At 38.9% G+C, this 22,878-nt stretch overlaps 3 protein-coding genes across 8 annotated transcripts; all 3 read left to right on the top strand.

Annotated features, from left to right (window-relative positions):
• Positions 1-6,139: 6,139 nt before the first annotated feature.
• LOC137710970 (pentatricopeptide repeat-containing protein At1g18900-like) lies at positions 6,140-10,483 on the top strand. Of its 5 annotated transcripts, none has more exons than XM_068450147.1 (3): positions 6,140-6,283; positions 6,962-7,326; positions 7,555-10,483. In XM_068450147.1, the coding sequence occupies exon 3, from the start codon at positions 7,576-7,578 to the stop codon at positions 10,186-10,188; it is 2,613 nt and encodes an 870-aa protein (XP_068306248.1). In that variant the 5' UTR covers positions 6,140-6,283; positions 6,962-7,326; positions 7,555-7,575; the 3' UTR covers positions 10,189-10,483. The 5 variants fall into 5 exon arrangements, with proteins under 5 accessions (XP_068306248.1, XP_068306252.1, XP_068306251.1 ...); XM_068450150.1 differs by having other exon boundaries at positions 6,149-6,283; positions 7,008-7,326; XM_068450149.1 differs by having other exon boundaries at positions 6,222-6,283; positions 6,436-7,326.
• Positions 10,484-11,968: 1,485 nt separating this feature from the next.
• Positions 11,969-20,633, top strand: LOC137710556 (uncharacterized). 2 transcript variants are annotated; one of them, XM_068449619.1, is made up of 15 exons: positions 11,969-14,909; positions 14,999-15,127; positions 15,212-15,403; positions 15,511-15,560; positions 15,691-16,006; positions 16,187-16,310; positions 16,392-16,589; positions 17,080-17,175; positions 17,803-17,996; positions 18,115-18,330; positions 18,468-18,743; positions 18,867-19,014; positions 19,121-19,254; positions 19,565-19,651; positions 19,738-20,633. In XM_068449619.1, the coding sequence occupies exons 1-15, from the start codon at positions 12,267-12,269 to the stop codon at positions 19,822-19,824; spliced, it is 4,890 nt and encodes a 1,629-aa protein (XP_068305720.1). In that variant the 5' UTR covers positions 11,969-12,266; the 3' UTR covers positions 19,825-20,633. The 2 variants fall into 2 exon arrangements, with proteins under 2 accessions (XP_068305720.1, XP_068305719.1); XM_068449618.1 differs by having other exon boundaries at positions 16,181-16,310.
• Positions 20,634-21,236: 603 nt separating this feature from the next.
• LOC137710270 (LOB domain-containing protein 27-like) lies at positions 21,237-22,472 on the top strand. Its single transcript, XM_068449198.1, has 2 exons — positions 21,237-22,237; positions 22,373-22,472. Exons 1-2 carry the CDS (start codon positions 21,237-21,239, stop codon positions 22,470-22,472), a joined length of 1,101 nt encoding a protein of 366 aa, XP_068305299.1.
• The last annotated feature ends 406 nt before the right edge of the window (positions 22,473-22,878 follow it).

The following is a 22,878-nucleotide window of genomic DNA, read 5'->3' as shown; positions in this document are numbered from 1 at the left end:
AAAATATAAAATCTTTATGCAACTACAACTATAATACTAACATATATCGACATCAAACTTTACGCGTTTATATTGAAAACTACGTTTAAAACAATTCGCCTATTGCAAACCTACAAAGCTCTCCGATAGTGAAATTAGAAATCAAATCGAGCTCGCATCTTGTTTTTAAAATTATTTCAATGAATATATGTTATGAATCTTTGATCGAAACTATGATTGAGACAAATAATTGGGTCTTCTATAGTGAGATTAGAAAATACATCAAACTCGACCTTCTAATTAACTAATTAAACTGAGTTGATTAGAAGTTCATATTTAGGCGTTATCTTTTGGCTACCAACAACTTCACATGACTGGCTCTTAACTAAAATACCAACTAATACTTGAGATTAACAATTGCTTAAGATAAGGAAGGTAATTGTGATTATAATAATTCACCAAATAATCTCGTCCGTTGATGTGTGGAGGCTTCAAATCCAACGGACACTAGTTGTTGAATTGGGTTCACTGGTTGGCAAGTTAGAATCCGCGCGAGGACCATGAATGTTTGACTTGGTCAGCAGTCCACTGTATTTTGTCTTCAACCCAAATTAATTAAAATAAAATTATTAGGACTTTAATTACGTTTATCTTTTTTGTCCGTTATAATTGGCGCGCTAGGGCAGGTACAGAGCACTAAAATATTTTTTTTCCCAAAAATATAAATAAACAATTCCACTGTTTAAATAAATTTTTCAATATACCAAAAACACGGACTGATATATTAAGAGTCATCATACGAGTGGTTGAACATTTGAAGAAAAAAAAAGAAAAAAATTAATCACTTGTATCATAACATTTTATATACTAAACAATATTTTTGACACACATCCGTTGTCGTCGTCGTTTGAAGCTATAGAACATGGGACTAAAATAATGCCGGCATTCTTCCTCTGTTGATATAAGTTCATGATTGTCTAGAACCTATAGGGGCTTACTTTTGAAATTCTATGTCCGTTGGTGACTGTATTTTAGATTTTCACGCAAAAGAGAAACGTATTTCTTTCTGACCATCTATTTAAAGGTTGAAAACAATGCGGCTTAAGCCAAAAAGTCATTAAAATTTTCCATATCCAACAATGGATGCCCTAGTATGAATGAGTGTTTATTCTAGTGGAAACAAAAGTTTAAATAAATACCAACCATTTGAGTGTCGAGAAAGTTTTTGATCTGTCATAATAAATTAATATTGAACTCGTAGAAGTCAAATACATATAGTATTAAGTACTACTATGTAACAAGGTATTTCGAAAGTTAAAATGAGATATGGCATTAGGATTCGAGCTATGACAAACTAAAAGTTCTATTTCCTTCGATGTAAAAAATGGATCTAAAGTACAAAACTAAGGGTTGATTTATGAGATAAATTGAAATAAAGCTATGGATATGAACTTGTAGAAGAAATATACATGGAATCATGAGGGGAAGGAAGACAGGTGTGGAAATAATAAGGTGGTGACTTGGTCAACATGGAGAAGTCATTGAAAGCCCACACAAATGGAAAACTTAAGATTCCACCATCGAAGTCAACAAAATGATGGCATCCATATCATCTATTTATTAGATTTTTTTTCTCCTCCTTCCCAAACAAGCTCTTCCTTTCCCCAAAAGTAAAAGTTCCCTTCTTCTAGACATCATGGTTCAAGAAAATCGTAACCACCTTTTGTTCGATATTAGTTTAATAGTAGAAAAAATCACTTATCGTTAGATTAAAATTGAACCGCTGTTGATCATAATTTTCTGGAAGCTCTTGTATAGGAGAACGTTTCTCCATAAAGTAATTAGCAATGGGAAAGTAGTCCAAGTAGAAAGCCCATCAGAATCACTTTTGTTCTAGTAAAAACCCAAGTAAAGAAAAGTGCTTTTCAAGTTTTACTTCAGGTTACTATTTGTGTGGTTACCACACAAAACAGGAGGGTACATAAGGACACCAGAAGTGAAAGGGCAGACAATCCTTGTCCAGTTAAATTACCTAGAAATAAGTATAGTTGAATAATTAACCAAATATTAGTTGGGGTGGGATTGTTGGGTCGAAATATCATCTTAATTTTAGTCTTTAAGAAAATAGTGTGTTGAATTTGACTAGTGCTTTTCAGGTCTTGTAGTCAAGTGTTCCACTTCTGCATATGTTGTTGCTGATTAAATACATCTTAGCTAAGTTTCCCTTGTGGTATCTTTAACATGTGGTCCATTTTATACGTGACATGTGCAAATTGATTTACAAGGCTAAGTATTTTCCACGACACAATGTGCTTTCTCATTCATGCACAAATTAACGAAGACTATATGTGTCTTTCGTTTACGGATAAAACTTGTCTAATACGATTGCCTATATGCAATAAGTTATAATTCTTACGCTCTTAAGGTTTCGTTTATCTTATGCGTGAATAATATCATGCAGAAGTTGGCATAAAGGAGACTATTACGAACCTGATCGGACAAGTTTGAAGCAAAGGAGATCATGAGGAGGCTGGTGAAGAGCTTTAGAATTCTCTCCCCTCCAAATCTCCTCCCCTTCACTCCTATCCTCTCTCACTTTCCCCTGTCTCTCTCTGTCTATAAATAAGTCAATATAAGATGTTGACGTGAATTAGTCGTGACCAATCAAATAGGAGAAGATGAAAGAAAATAAGAATTTAAAAGAGAGAGACTCATACTCAAAAAATATAGTGCATTAAATTGCTAGATTACCTATCAAACATTGTCATTAAATAAAATAAAAACACCACCCAAATTGTATTTTCATCAAAAGAATGGTCAATTTTAACACAAAAATGCTCTGATGGCCATATTTTTATACTAAATTAGTATATTTTATTGTATAACAATTATTGTGTATATATCATATCAATTAACAAGTTTATGGAGAGGGGTCAGTTTAGTCTCACAATGGACTAGCAATAATTTGGTTCAAACTCGCATTTGGCACTTACAAATGAAAATAAAGATCACTGAATTATAGTATTAAATGACGAGTTTATCTTATTTATATGTTAACTTTATACATCATTAGGTTGCCACATTACACGTCAATGTTACACAATAATGTGGCATCGCTAACATTAATCTTCATACACTTTAGATTATACGTATGGGGAAAGGAAAATAAAAGCAAGGTTCCTTCGACCTATTTGGCGCTCTAATTACCAATCAAGCATTTTGACTGCAACTATTTGATTACCATTAGTTAATAATGCACGATGTTGCACAAAAAATGCCTTTTCTCTTTTACGACAAGCAAAATACAAAACACATATAATATGTTCATAATCTTTCGTTAAGCTATCATTCGTTTGAAAATCGTTTTTAAAATGATTGAAAACACTTTTAGATAAAATGTTATTGGATTTCAAAAATACTCGAAGTGTTTATTGTAAGAAACACATATTCACTTTCATTATATTTCTATGAGGAAGGTTTCAAAAATATTTTTACAAAAAATATCTTTAACTATTTTAAAACCATAATGTATTACTAAACGATTAAATAATCTTAATTAATATAAAGGGATACCTATAAGAAAGAGCTACTACAGCTAGCAGTAGCCAAAAGCACTTTTGAAATCTTTACTTTTGATGCTGTAGGCGTGGAGAGTGATGACCTGGGAAGGAACACATGCTTTTCTTGAACATATCACCAAACATAATCATACTCCCAAACATGGCCTTTCATTCTCTTTTTTCAATCAGAATTGTAGAACTGGCCTACTACGTACTATTAATTCACAGTTCACAACAATTAAACTTTATTATACTAAGTGGAATAGGTTTAAAGAATTCTATAACGCTACTGTGCTAGGTTTTGCGTTATATATTTCATTAGCTTCAAATACTTAATATCTTTTCTTAAAGTCTATTTCTAAGTCTGTTCCGATCTTCACCTTTTCAAATACTCTATATCATTTCTCAAAGTTTAATTCAAAATATCTCATGCAACATTCCCACGTGCTAGGGTTTAAAGTTATTTACGTGCATGAGTGAAAGAAAGCTTTTCCATCATTGTTCATTACCTAATTAATTAGCTACCATCTTGCCCTTCCGTCTCCTCCCCATCACATAAAAATTAAGGAGCTAGCTAGCTGCTAATTTCCTTTTTAAACTGCTAATCTCACAACTCACGTTGTGAAGGCAAAGCTTCGAGGATTCTCCATGGACAAGAACAACCCAGCGTATGCCGGTACGCACACAAAGAAAGTTTTAGGTGTAACCGGTTCAATTGTGTACATAATTGAGTCCATCATTTTCAGACTCAATCATCATATGACTAGTCATGCATGTGACGAAACATGATTCTATAGAGTTTGTGATGTTAAGGGTACACATATCATTTTTCTTCCCTTCTCTCTATATCCACAATGATGAGTAGTTCATGTATCAAGAAGTAGCACCCATGTAAGCAAAAAATGAGCAATTGAAGTGTTACGTCAAATGAAAAGAGGTTATCTGACGGTTAGATTGACGGAAGAGTCAATGATGCAACGCTTCCTAGTTTTTTTTGGTAATTTGCAAAGGTAAAGATCGTTCACTTTCACTCCATACTTTAGTTTTAAAGGGCTGTTTTTGCTAATTATCAAATAAACATAGACCAACCTAACTCTTGCATAGGTCCAAAATGAAGAGTTCAATCTTAATCCAACAATAGGTGGTCATTTACTTTTTTTTTTTATTCAATCTTAATCCAATAGTAGGTGGCCATTTACTTTTATCATTATAATTTCTACTTCATTGTTAGATTAAGATTGAATAATGAATAACGACAATTTTCTTGGATTATGAGATTTAGAAGAATAAAACTCTCAAATTGACCCACAAAAATAAGAGAGTTTTGTCAAAATAATGTGGGCCTGGTCTGAAAACATATAATGGCCCAAACTAATGTGAAGCCTGAAGACCAAGGCCCAGGATAACGGCCCAGATCCGATTTCTAGAATCGGTAACGCAAAATACATGTGGAGGTCCGTTTACAACTAACGGAACAATTAACGGAATAATTAGGGGAATTAATTTAGAGCAATTAGCTGAAATTACTCATTTGACCAAAGATTGTTTGCTTGAGCAACACGGGAGATTTTGATAATTTTCCAATTAAAAACAAATTTATATTTTTGAGCCTTTGACTTGACCGTCTGTTGTCAGACCTGCCGTATAAGAGGCATGTCTCCGTCCACGTCGACACAGCCATCAGGTTTAATCCCCAGCTTCTACCTCAGCTTTCCGCTTTACAGCCGCACCATCATAACCGCTGGATCAACCAAATTTTATGTCTATTTGTTTTATTTGTTTTGGGTGGAGCCATCCAAAACGGTTTTTTAGCTAAAGTGATTGTTAAGGTTAAGATAATTTTTTATTTTGATCTTTGAAATTAAAATCGATAGAATTAGTTCATCGGTAATTATTTTGGACATTTTGGGAAAACTTTCTGTTAAAATAAGAAGAAAAAAAAAGACATGAATACACTCGATTTTTGTCAATCATTTATTAAATTGAGAATATTTTTATCATTTTAGTACTTATAAATACAGATTTTTTATGGAATGACCAAAATAATTTATGGTGGACAAACTCACTTCTATTGATTTCAAATTTCAAGATCAAAATGAGGAGTTATGTGAATCTAAAAAATCATTTGGCTAAAATGCCATTCAAAACTGATTTTTATTATTCACATACTCCTCCTAATTTACAACCGTCGAGTAGAATAAATTGATGAGGATCAATCCCTTCCCAAATAAATCAACACAATAAAAGGACAATTTTGCATTTGCATCCTTTTTTTTTTTTGTTTTTTCTTTCATTTTCTTTGACTTTAAAGCCTTTTTTAAATATGTTAAAAAAATTAAAAATAAATTGACCATAAAAAGCATATAAGACAGTGTCTCCAGGAGAAGAATGGTGGCAAGAACCGCACTGAATCCTCCCAAAAGTATCAAAATCAAATTAAATTTCCCAGAACGTAGAAGTAGGGGTTTTGATCAGAGCCTTCAGCAGGTCACGTGCAAACGATGAAGGCACTGACACGTGTCCCAAACACGCGTAGGGGACAATACAAAGTAGGGCGAAGAGAAAAAACAGCTGATTCTTTGCGAGCCTCCTTCTCCCCAACTTGGTTGGAAAAAAAATAAAGCTCCAGTCTTGACGGCAGAGAGAGCAGAGCCGCCGCCATCCCCCCCCCCCCCCCTCTCTCGCTCCTCTCTTTCTCTCTCCAGACACGCGTCAAGAACCCAGAAGCCCGTTCACCATTGCAGGTAGTTCTCTCTCTCGCTCGCTGAGTTTTTTTTTTTTTTTTTTTTTTTCAGTTTTTTTCTTAACTGGTTGTGTTCTGGTTTGCTTGTCAAAGAATTTTTTGGATTTTTGATGAATTTTAAGTGTATTTTTTCGTGTTTTTTTGGTAATTCAGAACCTGGGTTGTGTTGGAGAAGTCTCAGATGTCGCAAAGATTGGTTCTTTATCTTGTTTTTGTGCGTTTTTGTTTTGATTAACGTTGGAGGGTTTCTTTGCTGGTCTCAAAGTTTCGATTTTTGTGTTCATTTCCGTGTGGAATTGAGGATTTTCATTGGAAAATGTGGATTTAAGGTTGTAGATTGTTTGTATGTCTTGATGTTTTGTTTGTCATTAAGAAAATAGAACATAGAGATTTTAGTACTAGAAATTTTAACAGTACAAAGAGAGAATGAAAATTATGAATCAATAGTAAATGCTGAATTCTAGGTATGTTAGTGATGTTGTACAATTGAATGATGGAATGTGTTATAGGGTTACGCCAGCGAAACATTTAGAGCGAGCCACTCGATTGATTTCAAGAGAGATGCTGAACACTCTTTTTTGTGTCCGCTTAGGAATTTTCGGTTAGTAAATACGCTTGAAGAAGAATGTGTTGATGAAAGGAATTTTGAAGTAAATTTGTTTGGTGGTATTCTATGCAGGACATGCTGCATGGAATTGTTACGATTTACAATGTCTTCTTCACAGGTGTTTTCCTGAAGAAGTTATTACAAATCACATTCGAATTTAACGTGGTGTTTCTGAAGGTTCTACTAACCAATGATATCAAAATCTAAGAGCACTGGTTGAGACTTTACCATTGCTGGAACGGAATGGTATAGACTGCAACCTCCATTTGGGATCGCTGTGCACTTTGAGGATTTCAAGACTACTTGTTAACAAATTGGAAAATGAAGTCTAACAATACTATCAATATTGTTGTCTAATGAGTTCGTTTCTTATTGATGGGAATGAGTGATATCTTCCCTGTTGAGCAGTTCGTCTTATCTAGGGACGTGTATTCCAGGTATCAAGGGTTCTGGATATCCATATATAGTTTTGATGCAAATTTGATTTGATATCCTGTCTGACCAAGATTCACATCAATTATCTGTTGGGTAAATTGGAAAATCCGGTACTGACTTGTAGTTGACTGCCCCTCACTACTCAGTACTCACTAGCATTTTCTTTTATGATGTTAGAAACTTAAAAATGTTGTTATGTTACTAATTCATTATCCATTCCTTTTATGCAGGCGATACCCTGTCTGTAAATTATGTTGCGAGCAAAGCAATTAAGTAACCTTTCAAGTAGTGCGAGGTCATTCTTCCTTACCGGGCCACGATGTAGTGCGACGGATGGAAATTCATGCTCTTGCTCTGAAGATGAAACTTGTGTTTCGCAAAGGCAGCTAGCAAGAGATGGAGGTCTACTTGCCCAAAATCCATCCACCATGGTATCCAAACCTTCGGCAAGGGCAGGAACCATCCTCTTGGGAGATGCAGTAAAAGTGGCAGGTCCTCGTAAAGCTGGAAGTGTTGACCATACAGCTTCTATTAATCAGGTTGCAACAGCACCAAGATCTTTTGGGAGATCGGAGACTGTAAGTTATGCTAGTAGCACGGATGTGGTGCACTCATCACCTCTTGTTGCAGACCAGTTTGCTAAGGCTGGAGTTGCAGCTGTAAATTTTCTGTCTGATATAGTAAATGGCAAGCTTCCTTTATCTGATGGGCTTGGAATCCTTAATAACTGTATGGTTGATCCGACCAGGCCCCTCAACGGTATCAAGCCATCACATGTGAAACAAATAAAAAGAGAACATTTCACTAATGGTCGTCCAAAACCAGCTACTGAGGTATCAGCTGCATCAAAGCCTACAAGTAATAATCATGGTCCAAAGGGCAAGGGTGAGAAATCCAATTTCGTTAAAGGTCTCAATCATGTTCCATATACTAGGACGGAAAGCTCAGCAGCACCTCATACTGTATACTCGGACCATCATGAGCAAAGGTCTATGCCACCGAAATCAAAACCTCATTCAAACTTCATTCCAAATTACAGTTCCAGTGCGCAGACCTCTGATGCAGAGACCATGGGTCATGCGACTCATGCCACTAAAAGTTTCAACAGGCCCATAAGAGATGTGAAAATGCCAACAGGAATAGCTCGCCAAATCAACAGACAATTTGCTCACACTGGGAATGTTGTTCATAATGTTTCTCACATACTGCAACAGACACGATGGGGTCCTGCTGCAGAGGCCGCTATTGAAAATCTCAACTGTTCAATGGATGCATATCAAGCAAACCAAATTTTGAAGCAACTTCAAGATCATTCTGTTGCGCTTGGATTTTTTTATTGGCTTAAGCGGCAAGCAGGATTCAAGCATGATGGGCACACTTATACCACCATGGTTGGGATCCTTGGTCGTTCCAGGCAGTTTGGTGCCATTAACAATTTGCTTAATCAGATGGTGAAAGAAGGATGCCAGCCAAATGTTGTGACATATAACCGTCTGATTCATAGTTATGGCCGTGCAAACTATTTGAAAGAAGCAATGAATGTTTTCAATCAAATGCAAGAAGCGGGATGTGAACCTGACCGTGTTACCTACTCCACACTAATTGACATCCATGCAAAAGCTGGATTTCTTGACGTTGCCCTAGGACTATATGACAAGATGCAAGAGGCTGGTCTTGCTCCCGACACATTCACTTACAGTGTTATGATCAACTGTCTTGGGAAAGCTGGTCATTTAGATGCTGCTCATCGGCTATTTTGTGAGATGGTTAATCATGGTTGTGTTCCCAATTTGGTCACCTACAACATCATGATAGCTTTGCAGGCCAAGGCAAGGAATTATGAGACTTCTTTAAAGCTCTATCGTGACATGCAGGGTGCGGGATTTGAACCGGACAAGGTAACTTATAGCATAGTAATGGAGGTCCTTGGCCACTGTGGATATCTTGAGGAAGCTGAGGCGGTTTTTCATGAAATGAAACGGAAAAACTGGGTGCCTGATGAGCCTGTTTATGGTCTTTTGGTAGATTTGTGGGGCAAGGCTGGTAACATAGAAAAAGCCTGGAGTTGGTATCAAGCTATGCTCCATGCAGGTTTACGCCCTAATGTGCCTACTTGCAATTCTCTGCTCAGTGCGTTTCTTAGGGTGCACCAGCTGTCCGATGCCTATAACTTGCTGCAGAGCATGATGGGTTTAGGTCTAAACCCTTCTTTGCAGACATATACATTGCTTCTCAGTTGTTGCACAGAAGCACAATCACCATATGACATGGGATTTTGTGGTGACCTGATGGCAGTCACAGGCCATCCTGCACATAAATTCTTACTGTCTATGCCGTCAGCAGGACCTGATGGTCAAAACGTGCGAGAGCACATGAGCCGGTTCTTGGATATGATGCATAGCGAGGATAGAGAAAGCAAGAGGGGGCTTGTAGATGCAGTAGTTGACTTTCTTCACAAGGCAGGACTAAAGGAGGAGGCGGGTTCAGTCTGGGAAGTGGCTGCACAAAAGAATGTCTATCCGGACGCCATCAAAGAGAAAAGCTCATGTTATTGGCTTATTAACCTGCACGTCATGTCCGACGGTACTGCTGTGATAGCTCTATCAAGAACACTCGCATGGTTTCGCCAACAGATGCTAATTTCCGGGATTTGTCCAAGCCGGATTGATATTGTGACAGGATGGGGCCGGCGGAGTAGGGTTACAGGATCATCTTTGGTTAGGCAGGCAGTGCAGAAACTGCTGAATGTTTTTGACTTCCCGTTCTTCACTGAAAACGGCAATTCTGGTTGTTTTGTGGGATGTGGGGAGCCTCTTAACAGGTGGTTGCTCCAATCTTATGTGGAGCGAATGCATTTATTGTAGGCGGTAGCGCTTCTTCCTCTCTGCCATTACCGCGCGATTTTTGTTGTCCTCGGCGGGGAAGATGATGAGCAGGGTTGGGTTGATTTAGGCCTTTATGTATTATGACTATGTATCTTTGTTGTTCTCATGTGCAGCTATTTTCAAGTCAAATAAAAATTGTTTTAGTTTCATCAGTAGACCAGATTCTTAGCTATTTCCGGTTGTATACCGTTGTCACTGTTTCTTTCTGTTACATGAACCGAGATATAGATCTCATAGAATGTACAACAAAGTTACAAGGCAAATTCATTTTTGCTTGAGCTCAAATTCGAAGTGTATTTTGTAGAATTATCAGAGAGACAGGCCATACGTTCCACTTCCAACAACAACGATATTGTCCTCAACTTGGTTATTACCACCTGCCTAATCCGTCAGCTGTAGGGTTTTATCACAAAAAGTCTCGGTATTAGTTGAAGTGGAGTTTTAGGATATTTAAATTCTTTTTTTTTCATTGATACGGTCGATGTAAGCCATTTTTGGTAATATCTCAACCATAATGTTGAAGTAGGTGCATACTTTTATTGAAATTGAACAAAATGAAATTAACCACGAGAGATGGAGAGAAACTTCGATAGCAGTAGTTTGGTGTACTACGCAGAATCAGCTTTTGTGAGATTGAGGGGGCTATTAACTATTTTACTTCAGCTGCTGGTTGTTATACATGATGCCGGTCCATATAAAGCAAAAAAGAATTTACATGTTTTATTCTGTTCTTTAAGTATGCGTCGTCCCTTTAATCCTACCTAATTTGATTGAGACTAATACTTTTTATTTATTTATTTTACTAAATCTAATATGTTTATTTATTAAAAAGAATTTGCATTCACACGTTTCATGCATGATATGAGAGAAAAAAATCGAACACAAACATTCAATTGTCGTCGAGTGTACGAATAAATACGCTTAATCATTAAAATTACGAACGTTTTGTTTCATAAAAAAAAAAAAAGGTCTTGTAATGGAATTTTTGTTTTGGTATTCTGTTTAGAAGATTTCCATCCAACAGAATAATTTCTTTTTCCATGGGGTAAAACCGTAAATAAAACTTCTACATGTTCGAAAGAAAAGCCTTCTCAAGGAAGTAAATTTTTTTGTTTTTTTTTTTTTTTTTCACTTAAATCGAAGTGAGTTTCTAATCATTAATATTACGGTTGGTAAAATCCATATTCATCTTGTAAGCGAGACATAAATTTTGACGATTACAGATTCTAATTCACTAACATTACCGTTAATAGAATTCATTTTCATTGATAAAAAGGGCTTTACAAATACATATTACGAAAAACTCATCTTGAAAAAGTGTCTTTGAAACTAGGTTTAAACATATTACAATAAAGCATCACTTATCGCAAAGCAATTAGTAGACTTGAAGTACTTGTCCGAGCTCATCGAAAACCACAAGATTACACAGATCAATAAAACTATTAAATATTATATTACACGGAGATTATATGAGAACAAAATCTCAAATCATATATCGGGACAGGAAGTACAATGCCTATGGGTCTATCGCATCAACTAACCACCTCCACGATCTCAAAACACCAAATTAAGTACACCCAACAAATCAAACAGCGCCACCTAACAAGTTAATACCCAATTATTATGCTTGACCCGTTTGGGGAGAGTGAGAGAGATTGCCTTAACCCACTATCCCAATTAAAACCATAATTTAGCCAAAAAAAAAAAAAGATAAACCATAATTAAGAACAATTTTAACGGATTCCTTTCACCCTTAATTATTTCCTCATCAAACCTCTAATCCCCTCCTCCCTCCTCCATGACCGCTGCTACCAGTATGGACTAGGTAGTGTCCCTCTCTCTCTCTCTCTCTAAAATCGCCGCCGACCACTCATCGCCTCCGCCCCCTTGCGAAATTCCAGTTCTACCCCCACCATCGATCCCCAGTAAGTACCCCTACTACTTTCTCTCTCTATACATATACATGTATGTATAGGTGCATGTATATACAGATAAAATAGAGATATAATTTTATATATATATGCATGTGAGTTCGGGATTGGGAGAGAGTTCGATACATGGGGCATAAGAAACGAAACGCTGCTCCGCGGCCCAAGCAGTCGCCGGCGGCCGATGGAGACGCCGTCGTTTCGTCCCAATCTGATACTACTCTAGCCGCCGCCGAGACCGATGTTCCACTCCTCTCGAATAACAAGATCGAATCCTCGCCGTTGCCGATGATCGAATCGGACGGCTCGGCGGCGAAGGTGGAATGCGAGCGGGCCCTGACGGCTCTGCGGCGGGGGAACCACACCAAGGCGCTGCGGCTGATGAAGGAGTCGTGCCAGCGGTATGAGAACTCGTCTCAGTCGGCGCTGATTCACCGAGTCCAGGGAACTGTGTGCGTCAAGGTCGCCTCGATTATAGACGACCCCAACTCGAAGCAGCGGCATTTGCGGAACGCGATCGACTCCGCGCGCCGAGCCGTCGAGCTGTCTCCGAGCTCGATCGAGTTCGCGCACTTCTACGCCAATTTGCTCTACGAGGCGGCCAACGACGGGAAGGAATATGAGGAAGTGGTGGCGGAGTGCGAGCGGGCGCTGGCGATCGAGAAGCCGGTTGATCCCGCCAGGGAGAGCTTGCAGGAGGAGAGCCAGCAGAAGATATTGACCGCCGATGCTCGAATTGGGCACGTGCAGAATGAGCTGAGGCAGCTGATTCAGAAGTCCAATATCGCTTCCATTTCGACTTGGATGAAGAATTTGGGCAATGGGGAGGAGAAGTTTCGGTTGATTCCGATTCGGAGGGCCACGGAGGACCCAATGGAGGTGAGGCTGGTGCAGACCAGGCGGCCTAATGAGATTAAGAAGGTGACTAAGACGCCGGAGGAGAGAAGGAAAGAGATTGAAGTGAGAGTGGCAGCGGCGAGGCTCTTGCAGCAGAAGTCTGAGGTGCCCCAATTGGGCAATGAGGGTGAGAAGAGTGATAGGGGATTGGATTCATCGTCGGGGTTCAGTCAGAGAGGTAGTGAGAGGAGAAAGTATGGGAACTTGAGGAAAAACGGGTCCTCTGCGGAGAGGAAGGATTGGGTTTTGTCATACTGGAAATCATTGAGTGTTGATATGAAGAAAGAGTTACTCAAGGTTAGAGTTAGTGATCTTAAGGCGAAGTTTAGTTCGTCTAAGGATGGTTTGGCAAATGAGGTTTTATCAGAGGCATTGGCATTTGCGGAGAGTAAGAGGAGCTGGAAGTTCTGGGTTTGTTGTAGATGTAACGAGAAGTTTGTGGATGGTGAGTCCCATATGCAGCATGTTGTGCAAGAGCATATGGGAAACCTTATGCCCAAAATGCAGTCCATTTTGCCTCAAAATGTTGATAATGAATGGACTGAGATGCTGCTTAATAGTTCTTGGAAACCGTTGGATGCGTCGTCTGCAGTTGGAATGCTTAGGGATCAAAGAAAATGCAAGGAACATGAGTTTGTTGAGGATTTCTACTCTGGGAATCAGAACAAGGATTGTGACGAGTGTTTCAAAGATGCATGGGATTCTTCACCTGAGAAGGAAATGCTTGGGGATAGTCCTAGTGACTGTATTGTTGAGGGAAATAACCATGAGAAACTTGCCCGTGTTGAGTGCGAGGAGGAAACTGGGTTACTTACATATTCTTCTGTTGCAAATGGTTGGCCAGTATCTGATGATTCTGAGCGCCAAAAGCTTCTTGAAAGAATTCATGCCTTATTTGAGGTGCTTATCAGGCACAAATATCTTGCTGCAAGCCATCTTAACAGGGTGATACAATTTACAATGGATGAGCTACAGGCTTCCTGTTCTCAGCTTCTCAACCATGGTGTGGAGCAAACACCTATGTGCATTTTCTTTCTAGGAGCTACCCAGCTTAGGAAAATCCTCAAGTTCTTGCAGGACCTGTCCCATGCTTGTGGTTTAGGTAGATATTCTGACAAAAGTAGCAGTCCTGCAGATGATGCGAATAGCACAAATAAGGGTGTAGAGATTAAAGAGAGGATTGTTCTCAATGGAGATGCATCCTGCCTCATTTTGGATGAGTGTCTATTGTCATCTGAATGTACATGTGATGTTGGTCATCTTACTGTCAGTGAAGCTGCTCCTGCTGCTGTCGTTGGTAATGGAAATGGGGTTCCTCCTGATTCCGATGCTCTGCTGTCCTGGATGTTTGCAGGTCCGACTAGTGGGGAACAATTGACTTCATGGGTACACGCAAAAGAAGAGAAAACACAACAAGGGATGGAAATCCTTCAGATGCTTGAAAAGGAGTTTTACGACCTGCAGTCTCTTTGTGACAGAAAGTGTGAGCATTTAAGCTATGAAGAAGCATTACAGGCAGTGGAGGATCTTTGTATTGAAGAAGGTAAGAAGAGGGAAAATGTCACGGAGTTTGGCCACCGAAGCTTTGAGTCCGTTCTACGGAAGAGAAGAGAAGAGCTTCTTGAGAGAGAGAATGATGTGATGTTCCTCAGCAATAGGTTTGAATTAGATGCCATATCAAATGTGTTAAAGGAATATGAAGCTCTAAACATTAACCAGTTTGGATACGAGGAAACATATGGTCGTGTGACTTCTCAGTTATGTGATTTGGAATATGGGGAATATGATGATTGGAGGGCCAAGGATTATGCGCATCAGGTGGACACATATGTAGAAGTTGCAATTCAGAGACAGAAAGAACAATTATATGTAGAGGTCTGTTGGTAGATTCTAAGTTGGCTTACCATTTAATTGAAATAATGAATTGGTCGTTGCCATTTTACCTCAGTTGTTCTTTCATGCAGCTTAGCAAAATAGATGTACGGATTATGCGAAATGTTACTGGAATGCAGCAATTGGAAGTTAAGCTTGAACCTGTTTCTGCCCATGATTATCGGTCGATACTGTTGCCTCTAGTGAAGTCATACCTGCGGGTATGTATTAAACAAATTTAATGTTTGTGCCATATTTAAAGGTTCTGAATTTAACAGTATGTATTCTTGTGTCTATACTTAAAGGCACATTTGGAGGATCTGGCTGAGAAAGATGCCACAGAAAAGTCCGATGCTGCAAGGGAAGCATTTTTGGCAGAACTTGCACTTGATTCTAAGAAAGGTGTCAGAGGGGAAAACGATAATTTGAGACATACACAGGAAAAAACAAAGGATAAGAAGAAGAACAAGGAGTTTAGAAAAGCAAAAGATTCAAAGGTTTTAATCGTGTTTTCTGGTTGTCATTTTCTTTGTGGTGTTCAGTATGTATGTTACAAATCCATGAAGACATCCTGATATCCATTATTTTTTTCATACTTCTGTAGGGTAATGGGGTTTCGGATGAGTACTTTCATCATGATGAGACCTCTGAGCTGTATGTCTCCTTGCTCCTAACATGCACTTTCAAATTGACTCTATCCTAATAATGTTATCCTTCCATTATAATTGCTGGGTACTGTCTATAGTTTATTTTTAATGTATATTTGATGTGTCTCTTGCTGCAGTTCCTTTCCAGAGGCATCTGATGGTGAACTTCCAGATCCTGAGCTGGTGATTTCTGTGAATGGCGATGACTTGAAACAGCGGGACGAGGAAAGCAAACGGAAAATTGAACTTGAAGAAGAGGAAAGAAAGCTTGAAGAAACTTTAGAGTATCAAAGACAAATTGAGAAGGAAGCTAAGCAGAAGCACCTTGCTGAGCAAAACAAGAAATCTACTCAATGGCATCCAGAGAAGGTGTTGGAGGGATTGGATGATGTTAACTTGGAGTCTTGTGCTAATGGTCATGATGTTAATGAGCCATTCAAGCCTTCTGTCCAGGTAATCACTGTTAGGCTGTGCCCTTCTCGTATGTGCTTCCTTCTTTCTAGATTAAATTTAGTAAATATTGGTATATGGAACTGGATACTAAGATATTTGAAGAGGAATACCATACTGTCTAAATTAGAGGATACTTAGAGAGAGTAGTAAACCTGATGAATGTGTACTATCTAGGAGCAGTTGACACAGAAGGCTGGATTCCCCAACAATTTAGAAGGTCTTCCTGTTAACATGGCAAATGGTTCTGTAGTGCCAGCCAATTCTTCTACCGCTTCTGGTGCTCATCAAGCTAAAGTTAACCAAGGTTGGTGTAGGATTTCCTTGTATGAGGTTGGGGTTAATTTAATTATAGGAGATGTTTCTCATTGTGTATCTTCTTGAGCAGGACTGGCAAATGGAGGAATTGTAGAAGAGGATGGTTATTTGCCTTCTGATCGACGGACAGGAAGGAAAAACCGAAGACAGAGGAGTTCCACAAAAGTGCCTGATGGAAAGTCTCAAGGCCTGTCATCTGGAAACAAAAATGTTGAAGTTGGGAGGTCAAGTGTTGAGGGTTCACATGACAATCTCCTCATGAACAACAGTAAGTTTACTTATCCTTCATTGGTTTCCACTCTAGTTTTGATGCTTGATCATTTTGACAGTACGGTGAACAATGTCAACACTAGTTGCCCTGTTTTTGTTTGTTTGGTGACTGGCCAATTTTGTCTTTTTGCGTATTCTCATTTTATTGTTAAGGGAAAAATTTTTACCTAAGATTTTAGGTAATATCTTTATAAAATGATATTTCTTTTGTAGTATGAATTTTACTTAGTAATCTCATCTCTACTTGCTCATCCAAAAATGTTTTCTAGTAGTTTGTTATAAATTTAGAATTTTATATTGTTTAGTGATTTGTCCTATGGTCACATTAGCATGAAGTTTATGTCCTTTCATTTGAACGCTGTTTTTACTGCTCTGTAAATATGACCATTGACAACCTATCCTTTTTAATTTTTTTTTATTTTTGCAAATTTGGAGTTAGTATGAGCATGAGTTTTGTCAAGTGAAAACCGGTTATACTGTTTTGGCAGACAATGGAATACAGGAATTGAGACAGAAACGAGCAGAGGAAGATGATGAAGAAAGGTTCCAAGCTGACCTCAAAAAGGCCGTACGCCAAAGCCTTGGTAAAATTATTCTCTTATTTCAGTGGTCTCTTTGTTATGTTACTTATTTATTCTTTACATGTTAAACCCCTGACCATGGTAATCAGTTGTACCCCTCTATAATAAAGAGGAGGTCTAGGATTCAACCCATGGTAGGGCGAGGTATGTGAGGAGGAATTCCGTCTCCATTTTTGTAGCTAACAGATATGATTTGCATATTTGTTCAAGTAGTCTATCGGATGGTCTATCAATGAATAAGATAAGTAGTCTCAGATTTGTTCATGTTGGAGTTCAACTATAAGTGAGTCACATCAGTAGCCTTGACTTGTTAGGACAATAGAAAAGCAGTCATCTCTGGTGGATTTGCACCAGTTTTAGTTATTATCATCAGGAAAAAGCATTAATCTAGTTCGGAATCATGCATGAATAGCAAAAGATATCTGACAGCAAGTATGTGATCTAAGTTTGATAGAGGGCTGTGGAGAGTGTTTAATGCAGTCTCACCAAAATATGTTAAACCTTGTCAAGTTGTACTACCACTAGCTGTCTCACTGATGCATTTTTTTCCATTGAACGAGGCTCTGAGCACTTACTATACGGTATGAGATTTTCAACTGTCTGACCTTTTTTATTCATGCTATTCTTCAGACACATTCGAAGAACGTCAGAAGTTTCCTGTAGTTTCAAGTTTGAGGATGCCCAGAAAAATATCTGCAGATATAGATAACAGTGTTTTACATAATGACATCACAAATGAAAATGCGAGTGAAACCGATATATTTGGCACAGGGTTAAAGAATGAAGTTGGTGAATACAACTGCTTTCTGAATGTTATTATACAGGTCCATTGATTCGGAGTTTTTATCAAATTTATGTTCTTAGTTCATTTGTCGTTGTATATCATTTTTCCTGAGCATCTTATTGATATTGAAACGTTGCTTTTTTATTTTGTCAATACAGTCTTTATGGCATGTTAGACTGTTTCGAGATGAGTACCTACGGAGATCAACATCAGAGCATGTTCATGTGGGGGATCCTTGTGTTGTCTGTGCGTTATATGAAATCTTTACTGCTTTGAGCAATGCGTCTGCAGATACTCGAAGAGAAGCAGTTGCCCCTACTTCTTTGAGAATAGCTTTAAGTAACCTGTATCCAGAAAGTAATTTCTTCCAGGAGGTATTTTCAGAGAATTTGATTGTAGCCCTTGCCTCTTGTACAACTTCTACAATTATTCTGAAGTCATAATCGGCTCATATCTCAATAATTTATCTTCATTTTTGGAAGTTGGTAATAACATTATAGCAACTGTACAGGCTCAGATGAATGATGCTTCTGAAGTTTTAGTGGTGATATTTAATTGTCTTCACCGGTCGTTTACTCCTGGTTCAAGCCTCTCCAATGCTGAATTAGTGGAAAGTAGTTGTCCGGGGTCTTGGGATTGTTCAAACAATGCTTGTATAGCGCATTCCATGTTTGGCATGGACATTTTCGAACGAATGAATTGCTACTATTGTGGTTTGGAGTCCAGACATCTCAAGTATACTTCCTTCTTCCATAACATAAATGCCAGTGCTCTCCGAACAATGAAGGTCAGTTAAGAACTTTCGTGATTGTTTATTTTCTTGATTGTTTTTTAGTTTCAGCAATTTATTACTGTTTTTGGCATCGTTACTGATTACGCACATCTGTCTTTATCTTTCTTTGCTATTCAGGTTATGTCTACAGAAAGCTCCTATGATGAACTTTTAAATCATGTGGAGATGAATCATCAGTTAGCCTGTGATCCGGAAGCTGGTGGCTGTGGGAAGCTCAACCATATCCATCACATTCTCTCAACCCCCCCACATGTTTTTACAACAGGTGATGTGAAGAGTTCTTGGGAGAATATTCATTGTTGACTTATGCTTCTAAAGACGGAAACTCGCTTAACATGAAAACTGATCAGCATTTTTGTTTCGTCATGCAGTTCTGGGCTGGCAGAAGACATGCGAGAGTGCTGATGATATAAAAGCAACATTGGCAGCTCTTAATACTGAGATAGATATCAGTGTCCTTTATCGTGGCCTGGATCCAAAGACCACGCACAACTTGGTTTCTGTGGTATGCATGTTTGGATAACCCTCAATGTTGTCATGCATATAGTAGCGTTCCATTTCCCAAAATGCAACCTGCGTTGTGTATTTTTCCTCCAGTTGTGAAATAACCAGGGCTTGCATTTCTTACTCATAAACTTAGGTTTCGCTGGCGTTTTTATTTTTAATTATTTGGAGTAGTGAAAGCTGTGATATATCCAATTTCTTTTGTTTAATTGAAAAATCTCCTATGTTATCTTTGCATAACTTTTGAATTTCAACAAGAATTTGTAGATACCGCTATTTCGTTTTATCTCATATCTACTATTTACTTTTAGGTTTGCTACTATGGACAACATTACCATTGCTTTGCCTATAGTCATGACCGCGGATGCTGGATTATGTACGATGATAAAACTGTCAAGGTGAAGTCGGTTATTCTAGTGTAAATCATGCCTTGTTTCGCTCTTCTTTCTGCCTTTGTTATAATTTGTCTCTGATGTGTCTACAGGTGATTGGTGGCTGGGCTGATGTTCTTACCATGTGTGAAAGAGGGCATTTGCAACCACAGGTTCTTTTCTTTGAAGCTGTGAACTAGGCATTTTTTTCTGGAACTCGTTACGTTTTTAGACTTTGCAAGAGAGCGTTGGTGTTGTAACATCCGTTCGTCATCTACTGTAAGAAGTTGTTCATAGCAAATGCATTCCGTCCTTCCGGTTAGACAGTAAAGTATACAGCGCCAATTTCAGAAGACAAAAAAGGATAGAAATGTTCCGGTTGAAGTCCAGAGTTCTGATGATATATAATCGACAGTTTTGTGATATAATCAAGAATTTTTGTGGGAGCAACTGGTTCTCGAGGAAGAACCGTGTATCTAAAGAGTTTCACCATTGAGGAGCCGAAAAGTCTAAGCTTGTGGTACGTTCACTGTCCCTGCAACTTTCCTTTTTAAGGTTGGACTCTTCGACGAAGAAGGTAGTAACAACTACGGGCTGTCTGCGCGTGTTCATGCGAATTTAAGGAGCGTAGTATGTCGTTTCGATAAATGGCATTGATTGCCAGTTGTTTCTCAAGAGCATGTAACAGTTGTAACGGGGGAAGATAGGTTATAGAAAATCAAGGTCTTGCTTGGACGTTTTCTAAAATTTCCCCCAAGTTTTGAAAAGGTTGTTGTATAGATCACGTTATGATGGCCCTTCCCCGTTTGGGGTCTTTGGAACTGCGGATTACAGTAAATTTGTTGCTTCATCTTGATACCACAATTAGGTTAAAAATGAAGATCTACTGCCCCTTCTCCTCTCTGTAATTTCGGTTTACGAGAATTGCTATCTATATTTAGGTGGTATTTATTCTCACTTGTAAGGGAGATTTAAGTTCTTACTCTTATAAATAGCGAGTTCGCTACCATATTATTGCTGCCTCTAGGAGGAATTAAAGCTATCCCCAAAGTAACTTTTATTTGTTGAGCGATTGCGCTTCTACTCGGCATTGTTAGATCATTAAAGCTGACTTTCGTCCAAGTCGGCCTTGCTACTACGAGCTCCCTTTTGCCCAAGGTCTAATTTTCGTCGTAGTTTGGAACAGTGGACACGTTGTATTTCTGAATCTTACAAAACCAAATGAAGCCCTAATTTCAACATAGACTTCTTACTATCAGAGTTCGATTTACTCCAATGTATTATAGAATCACAAAAATATCAAATAACTTCACCATAGTGATCTCAAAAATTCAAAACACATCAAATTTAGAAACTAGAAAATTTGGATTTGCCACGTCATTCAGGGAGGGGTCAGTGTGACGTGGCTACGACCATAAAAAAATAAAAAATAAAATAAAAAAAGTGCCCTAAAGTTTAGGACTTTTTCTGTTACCAAATTCCAACATTTGTCCCCAACGGTCTTACACGATCCCCGCCTTTTTCGCTTCCCCTCTTCAATCTTTTCTTTTACTCAGTCTCTCCCTGCTTCCAGCAAATCCGCACATTTCCAGACCCTTTCAGATCCAAAAAAATGCTCTCCATACCACCACCTCCATTCCTCCTCCCCCTCCTCCTCCTCCTCCAACTCACCGCCACTCTCCTCCTCCTCCTCTTCAATTTCAAACACTGCACCACCCTCCTCTCCGATTGCTTTCGAGATTTTTCGCGTTCCCGGCTCTTGGATTGGTTCCGATTGCGTTTTGGGATCCGCAAAATGCCCCTTAAGGGCGCCACCCTCCAGGCCTGCGCCGCGTGCAAATACCAGCGAAGGAAGTGCACGGCGGAGTGCCCCTTGGCGCCCTATTTCCCGGCGGACCAACCCAAGATGTACCAAAACGCACACAAGCTATTCGGAGTCAGCAACATTTTGAAAATACTTAAAAATCTCGACCCTCGCCAGAAGCTGGAGGCCATGAGGTCCATCATATACCAAGCTAACTTGCGCGACAAGTTTCCGGTTTATGGGTGCTGGGAGGTGATCAGGCAGCTCCAGTACCAAATCCTGGCGGCGGAGGAACAGCTCCAAGCTGTCCACCAACAGCTGGCAATGTACAGACAGCACCACCACCACCACCAGCAGATTTCGTCCATGCCGGAATATGTGACGTCACAGTTGGAGCTAGGGATGGCTCCGCCCAATAATCCCCTCGCACTTTTCGACTACAATCTTCCCCCTTGTATTCTCACTAATAACAACAATGCCACCGCAGTGGCTCCTGTAAATCAACACCAACAGCAGTCTTACTCTAACAGCAGCTCTGCTGCTTACAACAGTGACTCCAAAGACAATGTCAACAACAACAACAACAATGCTGGAAATCCTTTGTGGAGTTCAAATCCTTTTATGACTAACAACAGCAACAACAACAACAACGATAATAACTCTGAGGCGATTGAATCTGAACTCGGAGCTCTTCAGCAGCTCTCTATCCAACCTGACGTTGTTCAAGATTACAATGAGTTGCATCCCTTTTTTGACACCACCGATGATAGACAGTCATACATTGATTCCAAAGAGGCTTATGATTCAAGGTACATTTTTTTTATTGTCACTTTGGATATGTATTCGTTCAAACCTTTATCTCTACAAATCCGAGCGACACAGGGCTGAATCAATTTGGTGCATATGTAATTGTAATTCACTAAATGATGAGAATTCACTTGCAGCTCGGAAGAATCGTTCAAGGGCACGACACAATCGATGGAGCATGCAGAGAATGCATTGAAGAATGATGCAGCATGCTTTAGTCTTACCAGTGTCAACTGATGATCAGTAAGCATAAACTAGAAAAGTAGTGTGGTTCGTCTTCTTCTATTATTCATTGATTTCTTTCTATTATGAATTTGATTATTCATACGGGAAACCAACAATTTTGTTTGCTTCTTTCTTTTTTTTTTGTTAATAAAACTCCACATACTGAGCTCCTTGTTTCTTTTAGCTTCAATGTTCTACACCTGAGTTTATAATCGACTGTTTGTTTAATCGAATAATATTCCACGTAGTTTTTCAACTTTTGTGAGCTGTAGAATACATATAAAATAGCTTTGAAACCGATTGGAATTGAGTCATAGAAGCCTGGTGTTGTATGAACCGCAAGAGTGTGCCCTTGTGGTAAAGCCAGTGAAAGGGAGCAGTTCCTCTCTTCTCACAGTCATTGCAGAGTATGACCTGC

Source organism: Pyrus communis, chromosome 12 (assembly GCF_963583255.1).
Source record: "Pyrus communis chromosome 12, drPyrComm1.1, whole genome shotgun sequence".
NCBI classification, from domain to species: Eukaryota; Viridiplantae; Streptophyta; class Magnoliopsida; order Rosales; family Rosaceae; genus Pyrus; species Pyrus communis.
This window is presented reverse-complemented; position numbering and strand designations above follow the sequence as displayed.

What these genes read in the sequence shown, in the direction of transcription:
- LOC137710970 (XM_068450147.1), top strand. Translation starts at nt 7,576, where the DNA reads ATGTTGCGAGCAAAGCAATTAAGTAACCTTTCAAGTAGTGCGAGGTCA.
- LOC137710556 (XM_068449618.1), top strand. Translation starts at nt 12,267, where the DNA reads ATGGGGCATAAGAAACGAAACGCTGCTCCGCGGCCCAAGCAGTCGCCG. An exon ending in CATGATGAGACCTCTGAGCT is followed by an intron (nt 15,561 to 15,690) that starts GTATGTCTCCTT and finishes CTCTTGCTGCAG; the next exon opens with TTCCTTTCCAGAGGCATCTG. An exon ending in AAAGTAATTTCTTCCAGGAG is followed by an intron (nt 18,331 to 18,467) that starts GTATTTTCAGAG and finishes GCAACTGTACAG; the next exon opens with GCTCAGATGAATGATGCTTC.
- LOC137710270 (XM_068449198.1), top strand. Translation starts at nt 21,237, where the DNA reads ATGCTCTCCATACCACCACCTCCATTCCTCCTCCCCCTCCTCCTCCTC. An exon ending in AAAGAGGCTTATGATTCAAG is followed by an intron (nt 22,238 to 22,372) that starts GTACATTTTTTT and finishes ATTCACTTGCAG; the next exon opens with CTCGGAAGAATCGTTCAAGG.